Here is a 23,702-nt window from a genome sequence, read left to right as displayed (position 1 = left end):
TACGCTTGCATGAGAGAGACTCCCTCAACAGACATGAGCTTGCTTATCAAGCACAGCAAAACCTACAGGAAGTCTTTCAATCATTAATAAAGTAACAGGAAAGATGTAAATATCTTCAGAGGCCTACTGGATGCAAGCATGCAGAGAATGCATTAAACTTAATGCCACCTTTCTTGCACATAGGTTAACATGAAGGTCTAAACTGCTATTTTTAACCATGGGGTGGGGGGAGGGGTCCTCAGTCACCTTTTTACAAGTAAAGAAGTGAATTTGAGAAGTTAATAATGCTATTGGCCTGATGTGAACAACCGTTTTATAAGATAGCTGTAGTGTACGCACATACTTAAGTTTATATTATGCTTTAATGCTTAAAAACTATGGGCACATTTGTTCCATCCTAGTAAGACTTTAAACTCTTCTATTAACAGGAATTACTGCAAAATAACACCATGCATTTGTATTTACCTCTTCCAAGCAGCTCGTGACACTGAAGTGGTACCATACACATTTGAAACAGAAGGCTCACAAGTGAAAATTCTGCTCAGAAGAAAACCTTGTTTGATGAGAAGGACTGTTAACGTGCATCTATCTGCAATGCATCTGTATAATAATAGTCTTTCTGTTCCACGGCTTAACTAATCCCACGTACTATACAATCTAGGAATTTAACCTTTGCAGATCTAAACATGAACAAAATTCCTAAACTGTTACAAAGTTTATAAAGCCAAGGCTTATTTATCCCTCAGCTAGTACGAACAACTGCTGAAGCTGCTTAAATAGGAGTTAGAGAGAACTCTGGCTAAACCACTTTCAACCATTTCAAATGTCACTTTCAACACTTCTTCAGTATTAAATGCCTATATGCTCCTCACCTCACTGTCATTTAATACATCCTCCATACTTCTTCCCAGAGTCCTATTCCCAATGACATTATACCACACTTCCCCAAAATCATCTTATGCAGCCAGCCACCAAATCTTATACCTCATAAGAGCGGAGTCGTGGCACTAAAAGCTGATTAGAAAAAAGCCCCCGTGCCATCTTTCTACCATCTTTCTTGTCTTTTTTCCATTTTACACGGAAAATTCTTCAAAGTACAGACAAGTGTGCATATAGCACCTAGAAAAAAGGAAGCATTCTCGGGAGGCATTTCTGGTCTCCCTTCTGTCATTTAACCTGCCTAGATTTGAAAGTTTTTCTACTATTTCTGGGGGCGGGGAGAAAAAGAAATACTGAATACTCAAAGTTTAAAAGTTTATAGTTTAAATACTTAGGTTATCATCACTCCGTTACGTTTTGCTGAATCTTGAAACAAATAAAAAACAAGCAATTAAATTATATTTTGGTCACATATTTTAAATGTACCATTTTCAATTTAAAGGTAATCCTATTGCTTTTCTACAGATTACTTATTTCATTGATTGCTACTTCATGTTACAGTCTCCTAGGTACATCTTAGAGGTTTGCCTTTCTCCTCTAATATAACATCTCATTTCATATACAGTCCACCTGAATTAAATCAATTTACTTTCTGACAGATTCCTCCCAGACAGTGTTTAGCAGTCTTTCTTTACTCAAATACATTAGCAAGCCAGTATGTCTGAAATATGTTATCCAGAATTCCAAAATCTTTTGCAGTTTTCTAGACTCCCTGTTATTTGGGCTTTACCATTCTCCCCCCCAAACCGGAAATAACTGCCATAACTTATAACTGGGTTTTTTGTGCCATCTGTTCCTTGCCAAAATTAAGCACAATTTTACCTGTTCTTAGTTACGGAACTTTTTTTATGGAAAAAAATTCCATTTCTTAATAATGATATTCTAAGACCAACTACAAGCTATTTCAGGTTGTAATATTTTAATCATAAACAGTCCTCATATTTACTCACTTGCCATTTTGGTATCTAATAATATATAAGCTACCAGCTCCTCTGAGGACAAATTATTAGAGCTACAATTGGCATTTAACCTTCCTGCATACGTTCTTTTACTACTGTCTAAATTGGAAATGATTGAAGATAACTTAGACTAGAGTTGTAAAAGCCAATGTAACTTACTCCATTAAAATAAATTAAATCAGTTTTACTAATTAAGGCATATTTGCTCTAATGGCAAGCTGAATCTTCATAACCAGGAGAAATCTGGGATTTTCTATATTTTACTGCAGCTTAATCTGAGATCTCACCTTTAATCAAAGTATTTTGTGTTAAAGTACTTAACACTTGTAAATAAAACAGCGAGCACAAACCATGGAGCAAGAAGTACATCCCCAAACACAGAACAGGGCGAGGGGAGCAGGGCTGGGGGGATGTCTTCCAAATCCATACATGACCACTGGAAAATGGATTGACGTAACAGTAAACGTCTCCTTAGGCTCATAAACTGTGACAGCCTACTGATGGAGGACCCAAATTACTTAAAGGAGCTTGCACTACTGGAAGTTTTCAACTAGATACAAGTTTATATTAATCCAAATATGCACCCTCCACTGGTCTTACAAAGACTGAAAATTGGGTAGACAAAACTGTCTGAAAGCCAAATGCGTTAAGCATCACACATAAATTGAAGAGCTGAGCTCTCCGTGAAATAACATATGGGCAGTTAAAATAAGGGTTTCTGAACATGCAACCACATAATGAAGTAGTGGTACAGAGGTATGAACAAGACAGTCAGATACACCATTTGCCAATGAGAGCGGACAAAAGACAAAGACTTATTGGAAGTCCTCTCCATGAAAAGAGGCAAGAACGATGACAAAAGAAAAACAGTTACGTTCACTGTAAAGAGAGTTAACATTCAAAAAAGTTTATCATCTTACTGAAAATAAGAATCAAGTCCTATCCAGCAAAAGGTCAAGTGATAAATTAATAGACAATTGCCAGAGATGGCAAAGTGACAGTGAGAAACGCTTCACAAATTTCAGTGTTGCTGCCAATAGCCAAAGACAAGCCACCAAGTCTGCTGAAGCACTTGCAAACGCCAACAAAGAGGGGTCCGTTTTTCCATTCTTGCGTGTTTCGAGCACTAGTGACTCAAAAATAGACTTCTACAGCAGGACTCCTAGCAATCTAAAATTTTAGGTCAGTTCCAAATTAAGTTTTAAAACTATACAAGAGCAGCAGCTCAGGAGAAAAATCGGTCTAAATTATATATACACTTTAAAAGGATATACAAAAGTGAAATAAGTGGAAGATTTACTGATAGAAGTTTGCTTTTTCTTTCAACCAGGAAGCTGATTAGCCTAAGCACTGTTTGAATACAAGAGTACTATTTTAAGCATGTTTAAATAGTAATCTGCATCTCTCAACTATTATTTTGCTTTATCTGAACCACCACAGGTAAGTTAACGCCACTGTCTGGCTCTCCCTAGCAACTAGTCGCACACAATATATTTGCACCTCAGAAATACTATCCCAAATAATCTTTTAAAACTTAATACAAAGCTATTTACTTCAGCTGTCTTGAGCAAGATCTGTGGCAAAGTTGGACACCTGAAGACACCTTCCAAAAGTACCTCATGGAGGAGAGATTTAGTATAAGAGGTTTGCATAAATGACGAAAGAAATCCATTCAACTACACAATAACATTTATAGTCTGAATGCAATCTCATTAAAAGCTCTTTAGCCAGACCGCCAAAAACTGGGATGAATCCCTTCTACCTCCTCCTCTCTTCCAAGCATTTGCACCATTGGACCAAGATACTTGGCTAGCCTGGCAATTTTTATGTTCTTGTGTTCTCTAAAATATTCAGGTATCATTCACAGAATGAAGAACAGGGTTTTCTCAAAGTTGACTTATACTTTCATAACAAGATATTGCTCCGTTAAGTGCCTTTTCTCTTGGTTTTTCTAAAGTTCTCATCAATGGTTCTACACAGAAGTCATTGACAAATGTGTAAATTCGAATTTCCTAAGCAAACGCTAAGATTAAAGGCCATAATAAGTCATATGACCAAACTCACTTTTTTCTATTAACTATGATCATTCTATCTCTAAGAACTCATGAAGTAAGATTCAAGTTTGAACAGTCATATGTGCCCCCTCCTTTTTTTTTTTTTTTCCTTAAGATAAATGTTCAGTTGGCCTTTCCACTCCTCCCCACTATTGCTACTTTTGAAAGCATTGTCGCACTCAGAGCTCCGAGCACACTGACACAGCGGTCTTATTCCACTATCAAGGAGAGTTCCATTAGGCTCAAAATTTCTTATTAGTTTGTCTTCTTTAAAAGACAAACTGCAATACTCAGCTGAGGAACTGAAAAGCATTTCCATAACTGTAAGTATAAGGTTTTGAATCTCTCTTCTACACATCATGTACACATTCTTGCACACCTAAGTGAACAAAGAGATAAATTGTTGATGTTTACTACTTCATACCAAGTCACATGACTGAAAAGATAAACAAAGACGCTCCTTGAAACCTCAAAGTCCAGAGATATGCAATTGGAAATTAAATCGTTATCAAATTCCATAGCAAAACAGTATTCATATGCATTACAAGCTCATTGTTTGTGATCTGAGAATGAACTACCTCATGATCTGCATGGCTCTGGGAATCCCCTTTATTTATGCTTGCATCTCGGGCCCAACGTGGAGGTTTCCAGGTTCGTTCCTGTGTTCCTCTGTTGTAGTAATAATAGCGTCCTGTAGTATCTTTATGGGTTTCCCATTCCCCATTTATTTGGACTGGAGCACTTGTAGGTAGCGGTGGAAGTGCAGACTGAGATATTTTCAGTTCTTGTAAATTAGCATAAACTGGCGAATCAGGCCTCCCTTGGCTCGGTGGAGTTGTTGGCTATTAAGAGAAGAAATGTATTAATAAGAGGAAATGAGTTTTATAATGCTCCCTTACAAATCAAAATATATTATGCAGTAAAACAAACCAAACTCCTTTTTTGTTGTTATATACAAAAGAACAAAAGACTACCACAAGACGCTGGGGCACGAAAACATTAGGTTGTTTAACATAAGGTTAATATCACAAGCTTATCTACTTTACATTGAAACAATCTTTCAGCATTCCTCCAGATGACAGCTGATAATTATCTCTTGCAATAGATTTGAAATACACTAGAATCAAAATAATCACATGCTTGCCATGTTAGAAAACTTCAGCTTTACAGTTCAAGTATTGTTCAGTGACTATAAGTAATGGGATCTTGTTCAAGACAAAGCGTAGCATTTCTTAGATGCCACTTGGTAAGCAAAGATGGTTCCCCAACCTTCTCCCCTCCCGATATACAGATGGTGGTGATTATAAAGCAGCACTTTTATCTTGTCAGCAAGATCTAAACAAACAGTTCAGTTTAAAAAATGAGCACAATGTTGTGACTAAGAAACTCTGGAAATCACCTGGATGGCTTACCTGTAAGCCTTTCCAAGTAGATGCTTACTTAGAAATATTTTACATAGCACCACTAGCAGTGTTCTGATTACCACCCCTTTCTTATAGAAATTAAGCGAATAACCTTATCTGCCTAATTTTATTCATATATATGCACACAAGTAGGATGGCAAGCATCTACAAGAAAATAAAACATCAGTGACAATAATAAAGAGTTTGCTAATATGAAGATCAGCAGAAGGCATGGTTAAATATCTGTAGCACTCACCCAAACCATGAGTACTTCTGAATAAGTCACAAGAGGGTTTAGGAGAAAAATACACTTTCTGGTGTTCAGTTTTTAAAACAGACTACAACCACATAAAACACCATACAGAATACAATAGCATGTGTTTTCTCTATAACTGGGATTATAAGACTACAGAAGCAGCTTGTTACTGAACCAAGCTGTATAAAGTTTCCTGTTAATGCACAACTATTGCCCTGTTTTAGAGCACGTTATACAGGAGCTCTAAAGGAAGTAACAATATAATTTATACCATTCCTTCCCCCGGTTAGTTTTAAAATGATGTCTTGCTAGAGGCAAGTCCTCGCACCTCTTGTTGCATCTTTCAAAGGAAGAAAGAATATACTGCGTTACATAAAAAATTATTTCATTATGTGCTTTTAAACATTAAAATCAAACTGCTAATCTAGGCCACATACAAATCATAAATTATTGGGGTTTGCTCAGGCAAGACGGTATATTGTAGCACACAATCAGATACAGGCTGAATACACCACAGCTACAACCAAATATGGGCAATACCCACAACCAAAAGGGGAAATAGCTAGAGAGGAACTTAACGAGATTAAAACAGGCATAGACTTGTTTTGTGCATCTTTAAAAGAGAAAAGACAACTTACTAGATATACCAAGTATAGTATGTTTAACATAAACACAAGGCAAATTGCATGAGGGAAAAAAAAAAGTTGCCCCACTGGCAAAACCAGGGAGCTAAAAAGTATCCTCTTCTAATTCAAAGAAAAAAAAAAGTTATAAAATTGGACAGAAACAGTAAAGTACTTTTTTATTCTCTCTCTTTTTTTTTTTTTTTTTAAATATAAGAAGAAAGCATCACTCCATCTTCAGATAGGAGTGTGGATCCCACTGGGTGCCATGCAAGTAACTGATGAACTTCCAGAAAGGCACTACTCAAAGCCTCTACTAGGCTGTACAGTTTCTGCATCTGTTTCCCAATAGGCTTGGGAAGCTGCATTCCCTACATAAATTGTGCTGCCATTACTGGGCTTGTCATTTGAAGCAACATATACCTGCACTGGAGAACATACAGACCTCTAGATTCTTCCCCTATTTAAAGGAAGTGGCTAAAGAAGCACTATTAAGCACTCTTGCTGCTACAGGGGGAGGCCCCTTTGCACAACCTATGTGTTCTAACAAAATTTGAAAAAAAATAAGGGGCAGGGGAAGATAGAGTTGATTGATTCAGTCTCTTCCACAAAAAGGACAATAAGAAAAATTTTCTTTTTGCCTGGTTTGCATTTACTAGTTGACTTTTTTTTTTTTTTTTTTTTTTAAAGTTCTGGGTATTAATGTTTTCCACATATAAAGCTGGTGACACAGTATGCTTAATATTATTTTTAAAACATTTTCTCCAGCCATATACAAGAGGAATCTGGCTCAGGGATTTCCCACGCCAAGATTTTCAAAGGTTTCGGTACTACGACCGGAGCAGCTCCAGATGAGACTGCAGGATGCATGTTATGCTAGGACAACATAGGAAGCTGATGGCCAACATACTGCTTGCTATGCAGCTTAGGCAACATAGTAGGTAAAGCTTAATGAGCATTTGTCTTCTGAATGCTTAGTATTTCTGAGTTCAAAATATCAATTTTTGATTTTCAAGTGGAAAAGTCAGAGAAAAGAACATAACTAGTTTTTGTCCTGAACAGCTAACCATTCTGCCAACCAGACCTCCAACTACTTTCATTCCCTGTTGCTCTCTCTCAACATTCACCCAGAAAAATCTCACAAGAGACTTTTAAAAGGCACCTTCGTAAGTTATTATTTTCAGTGAAGCACAAAAAAATCCTATGAATCTAACTACAAGATAGGGCTTAGCTCCTAAGTACCTCTCTGAGGGACAGAATATTCTTATCAGAAACTGCTATGAGCAGCCAAGTAGCAGGCAACACTTCCTCATACCTCAAGGCACACAAGGAAGTCCCTGTGGTGTTCTCTCTACAAAGCTCCATTCAACAGCACCCACGTTTATCAAGACTGATTTTATGCAATATGAATTTATCACTCACTGATTATAAAGGAAATTCTTAAAAAGCTCCAAATTTCATGAAATTAACTCTAAAGTATTTTCTAAATCAGTGTTGGCAGTGATGTCAAGGAACATCAAGCCTACTTTGAGAGTATTAGAGAGACTCACTTCCCACTAGATGTCACTGGAGAGCTCCAGGACCTTGACCAACCTTGCAATTTCATTTAAGGTGAAAGTGTTTTGAGTTAAAAAGAGTTTGTATTCTGCAAAAGCCTTCAACAGCTTCAAGGTTAAAAAAAAAAAACACTACTTTAACTGCATTTCTTTCATTTACTATGCAAATTACTTATTCCATTACTTATTGCAAATGTATAAGTCTAAATAGCTAAAGCATTAATACATCAAAATAGTTCTAACAACTTCCACAAACTTTTTCCTCAAGTCAGACATGTACAGTTAAGGGAAAGTTAAATGTATGTTAAACACTAAACATTTCTGTATGTACATGAGGACTTCCAGTTAGAACCTCACTCCCTGAACTTCATTTTTGCACTAAAGAGCTCAGAACACTCATAAACATAAAATTAAATCTACCAAAAGACATTCATTATTCTCTCATCCTCAGCTTTACAAGAATATGTCCTTCACTGTGCGTGGGGGGGGGGGAGGGGGGACACAAAAAAATAAAACAAAACACTTCAAACACTTCAAATTTCATTTGCTATTTGATATGAATTGAGGAGGAATTTAATGCTGCTCTCCTAATAAAAACAGTGCAGAACTCAAGCTAGGAAAAGAGTGATAAAGAAAAAAAAAAAAAATCAGAAAGCAGAAATATTTCTGTGAATTTGAATGAAAGTTCTACAGCCCATTAAGCACTGACAACTTTATAAATATAGAGACCTGTTACTAAATTCAATAATTTTCTCTATTTTGGCACTATAGAAGTACACTGCATTTAAGTTCAGTCTTAATGCAGTATCTACACAGAAGAGTCTGCTAGCAGCAAACTGTTGTTGATTGATAATGAAGAGTTTCATGAAGGCAGGACAAAACTTTCAGGTTCAACACGAAACATCCTTCAGATGCGGACTGTACATACAGCTTTTCCAAAACTTAGTTTTTATACTGACACAGTAGGAAGCAGATACGTGCCTTTAAATAAAACAACTTGTTAATCATTTATGAATGAACAGTCAACATTTTCAACAAAGGCCACAGAACCTTGCTTTAACTCTATGCACTGAAAAGCAAACTTACTATGCTTCACAAGGTGTGTTTCAATACCAAAGTGCATATTAGCTTCTCAGAGAACACCTTAACTTTTAATGTAACCTTATATAAATGGCTTGTTTTAAGTGACAGTATTCACATCAAGCATTCAAAACTAAAGCAAAGTCCAATGCACTCAAACAGTATAGAACTGTAGTTCTGGGAGAAATAAGGACCACAGATCTCTACTTAGCCACTGCCTAAGTTAAGAGCTTCCATTTCATTAAGAGCATTCATGTTGCTGAAAGTAGCCACCAAAGTGACCAAACAAAAAAAAAAAAAAAAACCACAAATCTCATCTTAATACTCTTTAAAAAGTTGCGTGTAACAGATTGTTCTTCCACATGAGTATGAACAACACAGCAGGGAAAGCAGAAGAGGGAATACTGCCTCTTTGCAGCAATGGGAGGAAGGAAAAGAACAGGCATGTTCCGTGACATCCAGAGACAGAAAAATCTCAACTCCTTCAGCAACTGGGCTTATTGCCAAGGTATTGCCACCATCCTTTTAATAAGGCCTGGGACTTTAATATCAGCTTTACTAGCCAGGAATGATATCAAAGAAGTCTGAAAAACCTCTACATTTTATTTTTCACCAAGCGACAACTGTGCTAGGAAAGAAAGTCTTCAGCTAGACTAATGAGCTCATCTGTCTTCTTTCTGCCCTTGGCCTATGTTTTCACAACCATGTTCTGGATCATGCTTTTCCCAACACATCCAGGCACATTCACAACTTACCTAACAATACCTAACATGATAACTAACAATAGGCAAGAGATTTTCAGCAAGTCTTCTACTACTTAACAAGTGAGAACAACAAATTGATTTTAAAAGCTAACTTAAAATGGGAATCCACAGCAATTCTTTATGCAGTAACCTTCCCTGGCCTAATACTTAACTGGATATCTCAGTGGGTAAGCCTAAGGAAAGCATAAAACAAAGACAGTAAGCGTTATAAGCCTATTAATAGTTCACTGAATTTAGGACAAGCTATACTACTGCAAACATTATTTAACATCTTTAAAGTATTCATGTTCAGTTGATTTGACATTATAAAGCTATGTGGGTAAAAAGCAAAATTCAGAAAGTGCATCCCTCAAATAGTTTTGCTTAGTAAGGCCATTCAACAGTAAAATATTTAAAATGACCCAATTAAAAGTTAATTAGATACTCTCAAGAAAGTAACCTAGAAAAATGACTCACCAATAACTTTTCCTCAGATTAAAAATAATAAAACCAAGCATTTGATTTACTTTACTAATTGTATTTTTTGGGCCGTTCTGCATTTTACTTGCACGGAAGTACAGGCAGCGCTACTACTTTGTCCTAATTGTATGTAAATAACTACAGAAATAATTTTAATGGAAACATTTCTATTAATATTTTGTTTTATGAAACTAGATTATGAAACAAAGTGTCTTAGTACATAGAACATGATGTTCTGCCAGAAAGCTCTTGTGTTACTTGAGCCATTTAAGTTCCCTTCTGCTTTAGCTCTCCTATAACAAAGCAAACATGTCTCCCAAAGTTGCTGAAAATATAAATTTTTATTCAGTGATATTGAATGCCTCATCAATAAAAAAATTCTAGAAGTGTAGCAAAAAGCCTTTAACACTTACCTTTTGAGGAAAATACTAACTAAAAACCTAGAGGGACACAGTGAATTATTTGATTAATATCAAAGGAAAACTCTCCCCCCTTTCTTGGTAGCCTAAAAAAAAATGACTTAAAAGTACTACGAGTTTCATAGTCATCCAGACAATGATTCATGAAAGCATTCTGTAACGCTCCTGCAGCCCAGAGAGCTGCGAGGCTTGTTCTTCTGTCTCATTCCCAACCAATTATGACAAGCATTGGAAAGTCGCCCTAGCAAGACAGCTCGCTAATATGCCTCAGCCTGCTACGCAGGGTGGCAGTTTGCTAGGACGCTGAATAGCAGAGACAGCGCTCCCAGATCAATCATAATCGACTAATCAAAGAAAAGTGATGCAAAGCCTTTTTGCTGCACACTCTACAGATTTCTCACTCACGTTCCTACAGCATTCATGACCATCTCAATGAGGAGCGCTACGATATGGACTTACGACTTTTATAGCAAAATAGGAAATATATAATTGATCAAAGGACTGCAATAGCGATGTCAAGTATTTTATAAAAAAAACAGAAATAAGATCTTACAATGAGATCCTTTGTAAAATATGCACAAAGATGATAGTGTTTACCGTACTTGTACTTTGCCACTTGCACATTCTAGCTTTTCCCTTTAATAAAAAAGCTTTTGTCCAAGGATATAGACGAAGCTGCTTTTCCTATAGTAATGAATTTAAATAATACTTAAATAAGCACTTTGCTTCATACACACTTATACAAAAAGCTTACTCTGATCAGGAAAAGCGGTCAAATTTAACATAGAGAGGGCAGTCAGTAGATCTCCTCCACTCCTTTTTTACTATGTCTGCTTCATCACACGTACTGATACTCTTCAACAGACTTAATGCAGCATCTGTATCATACTTCATAAATTTAGCTAGCATCTTGAACAACCTGGACATGCACCTCTTAAACATATAGTAATAGTTTTACTCCACCCTCCCTCCCCTCACAGCTTCATGCAAGTGGTATAACGTTGGTTCTGTAATGTGGATGTTTGAGGAAAACTAGCAGAAATAAAGTTTGTTTTTTCAATTCTTGCTCTCTAGGGAAACTGAAGTACATGTTTGATTGCAGATGTGTGAAGAACAAAGCTGTTTGGGTATCGTTGTGATATCTAAGCATGAATTTCTACAAAAAGACATTACATTAAGAAAATACCAGAAAAACATAACTTGTTTTCTTCAATGGAAATCTGTCCTGTAACATCCCAACAGCTACTGCTTCCCTGAGGCAGTAGTATTCATTACTACCATCCTTATAGCTGCACAATACTTCTAAGTAAATGGAAAAGTTCTTCCACTGTTAGGAGAAACAGTACAAAGCAGATACGGTAACACTGACATGTTCTGCAGTTATTTAGTTTTCTGCATTATTTGATTGGTGTTTTTGCGAAATGAGCTTGAAGCATTTCAAGGACAAAAAGGACACGACAGGGCAGCAGTGAAGTTTCCTTCCACTGTGCTGTGAGTTTTCACTAGTCCCACCATGGAGGAACCGCGTCTGAACACAGATAGCGCAGTCTGAAGCCCTGTCCGTCTGCTCCTTTCTTACCGACTCACAATTAGGTGTTTCAGAATCACATACAGCGCTTTGACAATTCGGTTCTAAGTCAACAAACAAGCAGTTCACTAATAAAAATGCAGTTTTTCCATAATACTGATGAAGTAGACGTTGCTATCACAGGAGCACAAGTTTCTTAGCTGTTTTACACTTGTTGCAGAAGATGAACTGTAGGATCCCTATGCAAACTCTCAAGAGTACTGGACAACTCTCACTTAAGTGATTTATTATTTTGTTTCAATCATTTTGACGTACAGCCCTACATCTCATTTACCTCAGAAAAGTCAAAGTAATTTTTTAAGACAGATTACTAGCTTCTCTGTGGACTTCTACATTGTCATCATTACAATATCAAAGCACATCTCAAAAGTTAGTTCCTCTAAGATATAATTGGGGGGATGGGGGAGTGTTATCTGCACTTATAATAGCTTAACAGTCAAGGAAGTGTCCATGAATTTCAGTCACTTCAAATCACATAGCTGTTTTTCCTACATTTTACGTTTCAAAAATACAGATCCCAATGCATTTAAGTGTACAGTTTGGGGTTCAGTACTTGCGCAAAACAGTGGAAAGCTGCGCACCCATGGAAAGTGCAAACTGGCAAATAAACAACACTACTCCTAACAAGATTCCCAAGTTACTGAAGCTGTATCAATGAGCACATTTAAAGAGCCTGAAGACAGCTGGCATACCATTTGACCAAAGGTGTAACAAAAATTACCACTACCACTTAAATTCACCTCAAAACATCAAGACTCATTAGAACAGAAACTATAGCATTCTACTATTTGAAAGGAAAAAAAAAAAGATCCATTAAGAATTATTTTTAAAGTCTCATTTTGCAAATATTTAAGTCTTTTTAAAAAGGAAAGAAAATAATTTGAAAGACACTTCCAAAACACAGCAGTCATCAAATCTGTGCTCTGTCAAAAAGGATATTCAATTCCTAACTCTTCACAAGAAAATGCAGAACTCCCACAGAATTTTCTTACAGCTGTTGTCCTTTCACTCTGCTGCAAAAGCAAATTTCACTTGTGTGAAATTCTGCTTCAGTAAATCTCGTGGCAGCAAGTTCTGCAAACATTTGTTATGCTGGTATTTCTTTGTCAGGTGTTAGCATAATTTCAAGATGTTTTGTTGAACTTGTCAACTGCATGGTTTTAAAGTTTTTAATAACATACGTAGCTACAAGATGTCGACAACATTCAAATGGTATGAAAAATCCTGCTGTATCTGTATACTTACTGCTATACTGAAAATATGGTAATAAATTGAGACAGCAAAACCGAGTTAACACACAGCTAACACGCCAGGAAAATAATCAAATTATTCTAGTATCTGATTTCATACTATACATTGTTTGCTTAGCTTACTGTGATTTAACAAGAATATATTCTGTTGTGTAACGAGCAGGCATTATCCCTTCCTTAACAGTCAGGCAGCTGAACGTCACACAGTTTAACAGACGTGGAGGGTAGCAGCTGTCTACTTCTCAGACTTTTCTCAAGTTATTATCTGCAGCTATTATCCAGCTACTGCCTTCCCGAAGTCTCCCCTGGGCTGGTTACTTGGTTAGAACATCTCCCTGGGAAAGAGGTCACTTCAGAAAACAGCTACTATAGCTATTTACGTTAACTTTTGTTTAAAAGAAAATCCTGAGAAACAAGTTTCAGCACTGTACAATTTATATGCCGAGAGCAACATCTGGAAAGCACGCTTTAAGGTTTCTAAATGGCTGTACAACTTTAAATATATGACTGCCACATTTTACATACTGTTATGTCAGCTTTGAATCTCTGCAAACCAAAAAAATCAAATTATTATACAAAGTCTGGAAAAATTATGATGAAAATGTTTCATCAAGTAATTTAGCCATACTCTAACATAAAACAGATCTAGGTTAGGGCATTTGAGTCTCAGGATGCAGTTGTTCTTACAGTCTGTATATGCAAAGTCATCAATTTTTCCATATTTCTAATTTCAGATAAATAATTCAACAGCTGCCTTTTTCAACACCTCAGACCACTTACTGTAAAAAAATTGCTTTTCTGCTCTTTTTGCTTTTTTTCAAAACTGTTTGGTTTGCACATCTTAACAGAAAGCGAAGCCAAGAGAAAAGTAATCTGCTGTTTTAAATGAATTAGTTACCCTAACTCCCCGTGCACACAAGAAAAGAATTTCCTTTGTGCATAAAGGCAGGAGCCACAATGACACTTCTGCCTATACTGAAAGTTCAGCAAATACTTTTGCTAATTCAGTTCACAGTACCAGATTAATAGAGCACACAGCTCAAAGGACTCAGGCAACAGTTCAATGTTTAGAAAATACACATTTTTGTATGTATGTATAAGAACTCCAGGAGGGGAGGAAGAAAAAAATATATTTATACAGTTGAATGGGATACAGCTAAGCTAGTAGCAGGCTGCAGGTAAAGCAAGAGGAGCAACCCCACTTCCCTCCTCCTCATCAATGAGCTACTGCTGCCTCTTTGGCATCAGCATTGATGCTCAGGAGAACCTGCAGCAAGCTGATGGAGGAAAGTGGAGGGGCAGAAAGCTACCAATTTGGGTTTTCTGTTGTTTTTCCATTTAAAATAAACATTTAGCCCCTTTAAGAGCTTGCAAAGTCAGCCAAGAGCCAGAGAAGCTCTTGAAGTGTCTTACTAGCTATGGACAGAGGAGGGCTGGACCTTCCTTTTCAGAATCTCTTCTAGCTCTTGTTTCAGGATGCAGCTAAACTTAACTCACGCTTGAAGGAGGCTGAGAGATGGACAGTCTTCCAATATCTAAAAAGGAATCCATTTTAAAGATCATAGGAAGTTGAGAGCTGCCAATTTCTTCTGGGAACAAGAAATAATTGGTTTAACTTAAGAACTTTTACTTAGTTACGGGGGGAGGAGGAAGCAGACAGGGTACAACAAACGAGACTTTGGAACAGTCTAATCACAAAAGTAAGGGGCTGCCTTCTTGAGGGTTTGAAAGCAGGTTAGTCCACAACTTTCGGTGGTAGTTCTGGTATATTTGCTTCTGCCTCAATGCAGGGAAAAGGACTACTTTGCAGCGTCTTCCCTATTTTTATTATTCCTAGAAGGTTTTGACACACTTAGCCCTTTTTCTGAAGGGCAGCACATCATCTGCAGTTAGAAACAGAAATAGAACAAGCTATTAAAAATATACAATGAAACAGCTTCTTACTGTACAAGTATGCACAATGAAACACTGAGCTCAGGTTCTTGCTTTGACATAGGAAAAAATTATCAGCCTGTAAGAAGGAGCAATGTAGTACGATAGCAACTAGAGCATTAAAGAACGTATCTTAAGGAGAAGAGACCACATGCAGCCAAAGGAAGAAAGAAGTACTACAAAGCCGCTCAAATAGAGAACAGCAAAGGATTAAGCTGAATAAGGACAGCCGTTCCTATAAGCAGATAGTATGAACACACGAGTAACATGAATGATATGAGCAAAGGATAGAAATATAGTTTTGCCTGCTAGCAAATTAGGCTTAATTAAGTCTTCCACTTGGAGTGAAAAAAAGCTTCTGATTGCAAAACAAAAAAGTGACTTTGTTAATGTTTAGAAAAAAGCTATTTTAATGTATATTACAATATATGCAATGCTTTTTATATGCAATATAAAATAAAATATTTTCCTCACAGCCACACAAGCCCTTCCAATCATAGGAAAAGGATATCATACTGAGAGCTGAAGTAGCTACAAGATGAAACTTCATAATAAGCTCTACCCATGATGATTTTCTCAGGGAAAAGGTAAACCAAGGTAAATGAAAAACAGCACAGCTAGGAAATTCAGCTATTACATAGGCTAGGACACGAGCTGACTGTTCACCAGTGAGGCACCCTCTGATTCTGGTAATGCAGAAGGTCTTTTCCATCAGTCTGCTGGGCAAGTACAAAAAAAGGCCTATCGTTTCTGTCCTCTGCATCTAATGTATTGCTTGATATAATTAGAAAGAAAAAGGATACTCTTGCCACAGTTGTCAAAGGGAGATGGAATAGAAAGTATAGTCAGGCAAAGGACTAATACCTATTCTTAGCTATGCTGGACTGCTATCTGTTAGCTTTTTAGAAAAGAAAAGAACAATACATTGTTCCAAGTTCTTATAGTCACTTCTTGTAAAGTTAAGAAAACTCATTTTACTAATATTAATTTTTAAACAAGAAAAACTGGATCAGGTATGGTGGGAATATCTAAATCAATTTAAACGTGAAAAGATGCTATATTTTCTCTCCTCTGCAAATCTCCAGGGTCTATCAATATTTAAAAGAAGTTACAACCCAGAAGAGTGACAGAACATTCAGAAACATACCAGTAAAGAAAGGGGAGATTTATTTCAAAAGTTGAAGAACATTTTCTTCAGTTTGGAGCAAAATTGTCATGGATAAAGCAAGAAGGTCCACTCTTCAGTCATGCTTTTGATTTCGGACACCCCTGTAGAGCTGAGCGCAGGGTTCTAGAAAAGCAAGCTTCTCAGATTTCACGCTAAAACACGCCCCCGTTTACTCAGTCAAGTCAACTCCATCGTGACTCCTGTCCTGCTTAGCAAGGTAGATTAACCACAAAGTTTAGTAAGATGGCAGCAAAACAAACCAGACAGGAAAACATACATAACACTTCAGTGAGCAAGTTTAGCATGTAGATTTTTCAGAGCGGGAGAATTCAGCAACGGACAAACCCACCTTTGTGTTTTAAGACAATCATAGATATAATAAATATAATAAATACAATATACAATATAATAAAAACTATATTTAAAAGTTTTCTAGCAAAGAATGTAAATCACCTGAAGGAAAATACTGACGTGTGTCAGACAGCTGAAAACATTTGTACTTGAATTATTCTTCCTTTATTACGTATTATCATTTCAACTCCAGCAAGGGAGTTGGTAAGTCAATTCCCAGATACAATTTGCAAAAAACACGAAATGTGAAATGACAGATGCCACACAGCTGCAGCACTGACAGGAAACTTCATGTCACTTGTCTTCCCTGAGAGGTTACAAAATGCAAGTTGTTTCATCATTCGCTTATTTGTAATACAAAATAAAGCTCTTGCAAACAAAGTGAACTGGGTTTTGGTTTGCTTTTTTTTTTAAGCTTCTGGGCAACTACAGTGTAATCCAAATTTAAATATGTAGCTTTTCTGAACTGGTTAGTTGCATTTTTTCTGGTTCAAATATCAAATCACAGAACAGCTGAGTTCAGAAGGGACCTCTGGAGATCATCTAGTCCAATCCCCCTGCTCAAAGCAGTGACAAGGTCAGCTAAAGCAGCTGCCCAGCACCGTGTCCAGTTAGGTTTCGAGTATCTCCAGGTACGGAGAATCCACAATTGCTCTGGGCAATTTGTTCCAGCGTTCAATCACTCACAGTCTTTTGTTCAGATAGACTTTCCTATGTTTCAGTTTGTGCCCGTTGCCTCTGAGGACCCTCTTACTGGGCACCACTGGGAAGAGTCTGGCTCCATCTTCTTTACTTGCTCTTAGCACTACTTTAGTATTTACACACAGGGATAAGATCCCCCAAGCCTTCTCTTCTCCAGGCTGAACAGTCCCAGGTTTCTCAGCCTCCCCTCATCTGACGGATGCTCCAGTCCCTTAATCATCTTTGTGGCCTTTAGTGTAGCCACTAAGATAAAAAATTCTGTGGACTGTGTGCTACAGCAACTGGGAAAAGAACGACCAAAAAGCACAGCATATATAACATACAGCAAGTTACTACACGACCTTTTAAAGGACTTGGTAAAGGGATGAAGACAGTGTTACATGGCCTAGAAACTTATTTTCGGACAAGCAAAGTGCATGCCAAAAATATTCAAAGAATAATAATGAATGAATTTCTCAACAGAGAAACTAAACCCTCTTCCCAGAAGCTCTGCAAAGCGATTCATCCTCAAAAGCCAAAAATAGATCTGAATATCTTAAAACAAAATCCAGAAAAGTGACCTTCCTTAATCATGTGAGTTATAGGTTCATACAGAAGATTACTACATGATGTTCTCTGATACGTTTTACAAAAGATGTGTCAGAACAGATTCTAATGGTCCCTTTTGTCCTTAAATATGTACTATTGTGCAATTCAAAGAAAATTAACATTCAGCTAAAAGTTTTATGAATGCAAGAAAAAGAACAAACATAAAACACTGAGAGCCTTTCTACTGCCACCCCAGCATGACTAGTTTTGAACAGGATGCCATATAGTTTAGCAGTCAAAACACCACGAGAATTAAGAGATTACAGGTCCACGCCACAGAAAAGCCATTGGATTTTAAATAAAAATTTAGGCTCTTTGAGAATTAGCCTCTCCTCATAAAATTTTCAATAATCAAATTAAAGTGTATATTTTATATTCTGGCTCCTCCAATCTACTTAGTAAGAAAATACCTTCACTTTAGTATTTCTAACAACACCCTAGCATTAAAACCTGAAACAAAGGAAGGTTAAACAGCACAGAATATCAGCCAATTTTCCCGTAACATATTTCAGTATAAGGAAAGTTATAGACTGGACTACTCTGTCCCATTGTAACCATTTGGGTAACTTCAGCGACTAATTGGACGATGCAGTTACTTCAAGTATCACTGCCTTTGTGGTATCTTTCAGTGCTCTGACACCTCAAAAAAACAAGACAAAACAAAACACTCACAAACCACAGGCCACTACCTCACACTTGGCATCCTAATTTGATAATAATTATTTAAAGGCCTGCAACTGTCTGTTCAACATAAAACGTTGCTTCTGCTATAGAAGTCAACTGCTAAGTAACAGTACATAGAAATAAAAATTGGGAAAAAAAAAATCTTATTCCAGCTTTCTGTGTTGATTTCACTCCTTCAGATAAGTATCAACAACTAAACATAGTTAAAAGTTTTAAAAAAAAAAAAATCTTATTTGCTTGCAGGTCCTTCTCAAATAAAGCTTTCATAAGATGAAAGATCTCTTACAAGAAGATCTCCTACAAAGATCAGTAGCAAAGAAGTATCACCTGCCAGATATACCAAAGAAATTCAAGTATTTTGATATTTTAGTAAAGGCTCCATCTCCAAAGGTCAGCTGTTGCAGTCAGACCAGCTCAGAAAGGGTCTGTTCATGATGTACCTATCAAAGATGACATCCTGTCATCCCATTTAGGGTACCGCCTGCAAACTACGGGCCTTCTGGTTATGACAGCACGGCTAGATTTAGACTGTACAAATCTCCCTCAAAGCCTGGCTCCAGAGGCGAGATAAAGACTCTCAGCTGTAAGAGAGAAATGAGTTAATGCAGTTGCGAGTGAACGAGATCCTGCAATAAGAATGGGAAGCTTTATTCTTTGCCACATTTCTGACCACAACACAGACAGCTAATACTGTCTATCCAGTACCAAGCTGGCAAGTGGGGAAACTTAGTGACCTTCCAGTTACTCCCAGGACTATGGAGACTGACTAGTTCTATAAATTAATAAAAGAAATAAAACAAGCTAATATAGTTAAACTGGCTTTCTGCCACGTAACACCGGTTTTCACCATTCACAACTAAAAATGAAAATCTCTATATATTGGAGATCCATTCCAATTCATCACTAAAATGAAGAAGCGATTAAACTGTCAAAAAAAAAAAATGAATACTGCCTCTGAAACAAAAGGCAGAGAAGCAGTAAAATAAAAAGCAGGATTGGGATACTTGGCACCAGCCCTCCCTGAAATTTACTGCTGAGGGTCTGGGTGAACAAGGCCACACTGATGCCCTGTCCATCACGTATCCCAGATTACAAAGCATTTCCTAAACTATGGGGAGTGGGAATAGGAAAAAACCTTATCAAAAAAAAATCTTTGGATTGAAATAAAATTTACAAGATCTTTTGACAAATATAAAGCTTAAAAATAATTTTGTCAAAAGGAGCTAATTATATGGCCCCTTTTCTTGCCAGGAATGTATTTCATGTAATAAATACATAATTTTAATGTAAAAAGTTTTCATTTAAGAACAACTTTCCTTAGGAAAAGAAACAAATAGACTATCAGTATTTTGTTCAACAAGAGTAAGATAAATGCATTCCTGTGTATTATGTGAGGGAGTTTAGAAAATGCTGTCAAACTTCATTAAGTGGAATGTTATGCTACTTAAAATTACTAAAACATTCCAGACTTTTTTAAACTTTACTATGCAATAAAGCAACCCTATTAGCAGTACGTTATAGCTGAGATGGCAAGAATTTGCTAATAGTTTCACGCTGATTAAGCAACCCGCAATAAGCGGGTGCCCTAGCACTCACTACAGCAAACACCACCATCCCCCACACGAGTGAATTATAACTCTGTGCTCAGCATTCAGAGGATCAGCTACAACGACAAACCTTTGGAGAACGTTCTCTTTGAAACTGCAAGTATAATAAAGTGTTACAGCCCTATCTGCCAAGCTCTTGGAAAAAATGCTTTTGAGGATATGTATGCAGCAGACTTCCTGCACTAAGGTATACTGCAAAGCCCAGCACATAAAGCTTTTCTTGAAAGCTGACAGAAAGCAGCTGTTTGGCTACAGAAAATACATGGGTTAAAACGGAAGCTGAACTTTCTGGTAGTCTCCAAGAAAAATATATACGAGGGTAAAGAGCATGTTATTTTTCGACTGCATATGACAGTAAACGATGTGCCCTTAGACTTCTGTTGCATTTAATTCATGAGTTAGCTAAAGGAAATTATCACGAACAAGTGAAAAATACTTGAAGTATTATTATTTACGGAAATTGAGATAATTTGCCATGAGTAAAAGGGAAAGAAAAAACAAAATTTCAAATACTTAAAACTGCTTTATAAAAGCATTTTCACAAAAAATGCTTTGCCATTGATTTCCAGATTTTCAGTATTTCCATTGAGTTTCTCTAGAAAGGTAGATACTGGTAACTGCTGGCACTCGAGGAGTTCAAGGCTTTAGTCTTATAAGGGTCAGTTAAAGAATGAAGAGGGCTGCGATATAATCAGCTACCCAGAAAGCATTTTGAAACATCGTTGTCATTAAATAAAGCTGATTTTGACTGATGACTGTTAAAAGTTTGCTGTTTAGTCACATCTAGCACAACAGCTGTACTAAAAACAAAAATCTCCCAGTAAGTTTTACAGTGCCTTAGAGTAAGATTACCCCAAATTATTTTGTCTTCATGGGACCTGCAACTGAGTACATGCAGTGATTACCTACATCTTCTCAATAACACCACTTAACGAAGTTATTAGCTTTTGTGCTTTTAGAATTCCACAGAAATCGAGGGATTAGAAGATGAGCAAGTAGTCCGGCACAATGTCACTATAACAACCCTAAAAATACATACAACTGAAGCCATTGAGCTGGACTCGAGGTAGCATAAGCCATACAGCCAACATTCATCTCTCAGAGAAATAAAGTTGTCATCACAGGAAGATTTTAAACCCTTAAACACTACTCAAACACATGTGAATGCTTTATGCTTTATAATACAGAGTCAACTAGGAGAAAAAGCAGTTTTATGTCATTTCTAGCTTTGGCCATACTGACATATCACAGAGAAATAGAAATCCAATAGTAGCAAGAAGTTGCAAAAATCAATAAAAACATTGTCACTTTTGTGACTACTAAACATATCTTTATTGAAATGCTTAGCATAATATATTAACATGAAAAATCCTCACTGGGAAAGGATTTGGGACATGAAGCTGTTTAGTATAGCTTTGATTGCCTGTTTGATAGGCTCTTCCCCTCCCCCCACAAACCTTCCTCCAAGCATTACTGAAGCAACGCATGATAAAATAAATATTTCCATACAAATTCATAGTTTTTAACATATGTAAACACAATTTCAATTAATGTAGGTTAAATCAATCATTTGACTGTTTAAATTAAAATTAGATGTTCCGCTCCCACTTATTGATTTAATTCATTATTACAACAGATGTAAAACATCTGTATTTTAAATCAAAACTCTTACCTGGCAAATTTCAACCAACAGTGAATAGCTAAGTCTCCCCCGTCTTTAAAAAAAATGCTTGCCATATATCAGTCCCTTACCAAATCGGCATTCACTGCCAATATTATCTCACGTTCTCACTGTGTAATACTGATTGTAATCTGTGGGTTGCATGATAGACAGCAAGATTTTATAGAAGGCATAAGACAAAGCCACTTGTGAAACAACTCAGAGCAGTGATTGCTACTTAATATTCAAAGGAGTTTTTGGTATTTCAGGATGATGCATTTGTTTGTCATCCCTACTGGCTTCCAGTACTTTGGACTAGGACATTCAGCCTGCCTGAAGGAAACCTTAAGGCAGGAAGCAAGAGGGCAAAAGCATGATCTCAGCTCTGCATTTAAAATTAAGTGAACATGCGCTCCTTGATTTTTGGAATATTTTAGATTTACATTTTGTGTTTAAACCTCTTCGAGCAGGAAAAACAAAATGATTTTGGATGCCAACATTCATGTTATAAAAGACACTTTTAATCAACTTTACCTCCCGTTAATGAGGTTTATTAGGAAAACGTCAGGCACTTGTATAAACAAAGTTCACTGGAAAAAGCATTTCAAAATTAAATTCCCATTACAGATTGGATTACAGAGAACAGGATATCAAGCTGGCTACTTATATTGTCACATCCAGTATACACATATACCCAGCTTACCTTGCATGATAAAATGATAAAATTTTGAAATAAACCATAAGAATTTCACATGCAATAGTATTTGTCATCTATGTTTTCAAATATATGGAATTGCAGAGAAGAAGGACAAAAATGCCACAAGTCCTTCTAAATTCAGAAGAAAATGCTTCCGCAATGGATTTGCTCCAGAGCACAATCAAAACTTTAAAATCTCATGCCAGACAGGACATTCACACATCAGTTTAAGTCAAGATTTCAAATTCTGAAAGATTTTAAAAGACATGACAGGATGAATAAAATAAGCGCTAGTAGTTGGCACATTTAGATAAGAGACCCTTTATCAGAATTTAAGCAAAGAAAGAATATTAACTTTATCAGCTGTTTAAGACTATACACAAACAAGCCTGCAAATAATTGTTATGTTGCTTCTACTTTTTTTTTTTTTTAATTCTTGACCTTTAATTGAGCTAGAACAGGCCTCAGTAACTCAAAGTGTTTAATATTCTGATTCCACTTGGCAAAGTGTACAAAACAGTAAGATAATTATTTAAAATATATATATATCCAACCCAAAGTACATAGCTTCAAGAAGTTTGAGATTTTTAAGATCAGTTTTTGCTAAATGTAGAAAGGAAGAACTACACAACTGTACTATTAAAGATTCCTATTTCAAAGTCCCAGAGAGACTCAATCATTTTACTCAGCAACAAGTGGTATGCGCTAGTTGAACGAGAGGTAGAGCAATAATTCTCATAGCAATCTCAGCAAACTTGCATCTTTTTTAGTTGTTGTGGGGAGTTGGAAAAAAAAAACAACATACACATTTGCCCTATGACTGTATTTCTTAGTCTGTTTCTCTCCATTTGCAGATAGTTTGCTGGCATTCAGTTTTAGGGCAGAAAACATGAAACTCAGCCACACATTTCTGTACTCTTTCTTCCCTTTTATCTTCCTTACTCTAGCAAAAATTTCTTTCCC

General features: G+C 36.6%; 1 protein-coding gene across 18 annotated transcripts in view; it reads right to left on the bottom strand.

Moving 5' to 3' along the window:
- Positions 1 to 23,702, bottom strand: part of ARHGAP12 (Rho GTPase activating protein 12) — an 87,572-nt gene that overhangs the window by 45,172 nt on the left and 18,698 nt on the right. For all 18 annotated transcript variants that reach the window (XM_068934418.1, XM_068934421.1, XM_068934410.1 and 15 more), the window contains exon 3: positions 4,531 to 4,794. In XM_068934418.1, the coding sequence (XP_068790519.1) occupies positions 4,531 to 4,794 (264 nt within the window). The remainder of the gene's footprint in view (positions 1 to 4,530; positions 4,795 to 23,702) is intronic.

This window comes from Struthio camelus, chromosome 2 (genome assembly GCF_040807025.1).
Source record: "Struthio camelus isolate bStrCam1 chromosome 2, bStrCam1.hap1, whole genome shotgun sequence".
NCBI lineage: Eukaryota > Metazoa > Chordata > Aves > Struthioniformes > Struthionidae > Struthio > Struthio camelus.
The sequence above is the reverse complement of the archived record's forward strand: the minus strand, read 5'-3'. Positions and strand labels throughout refer to the sequence as shown.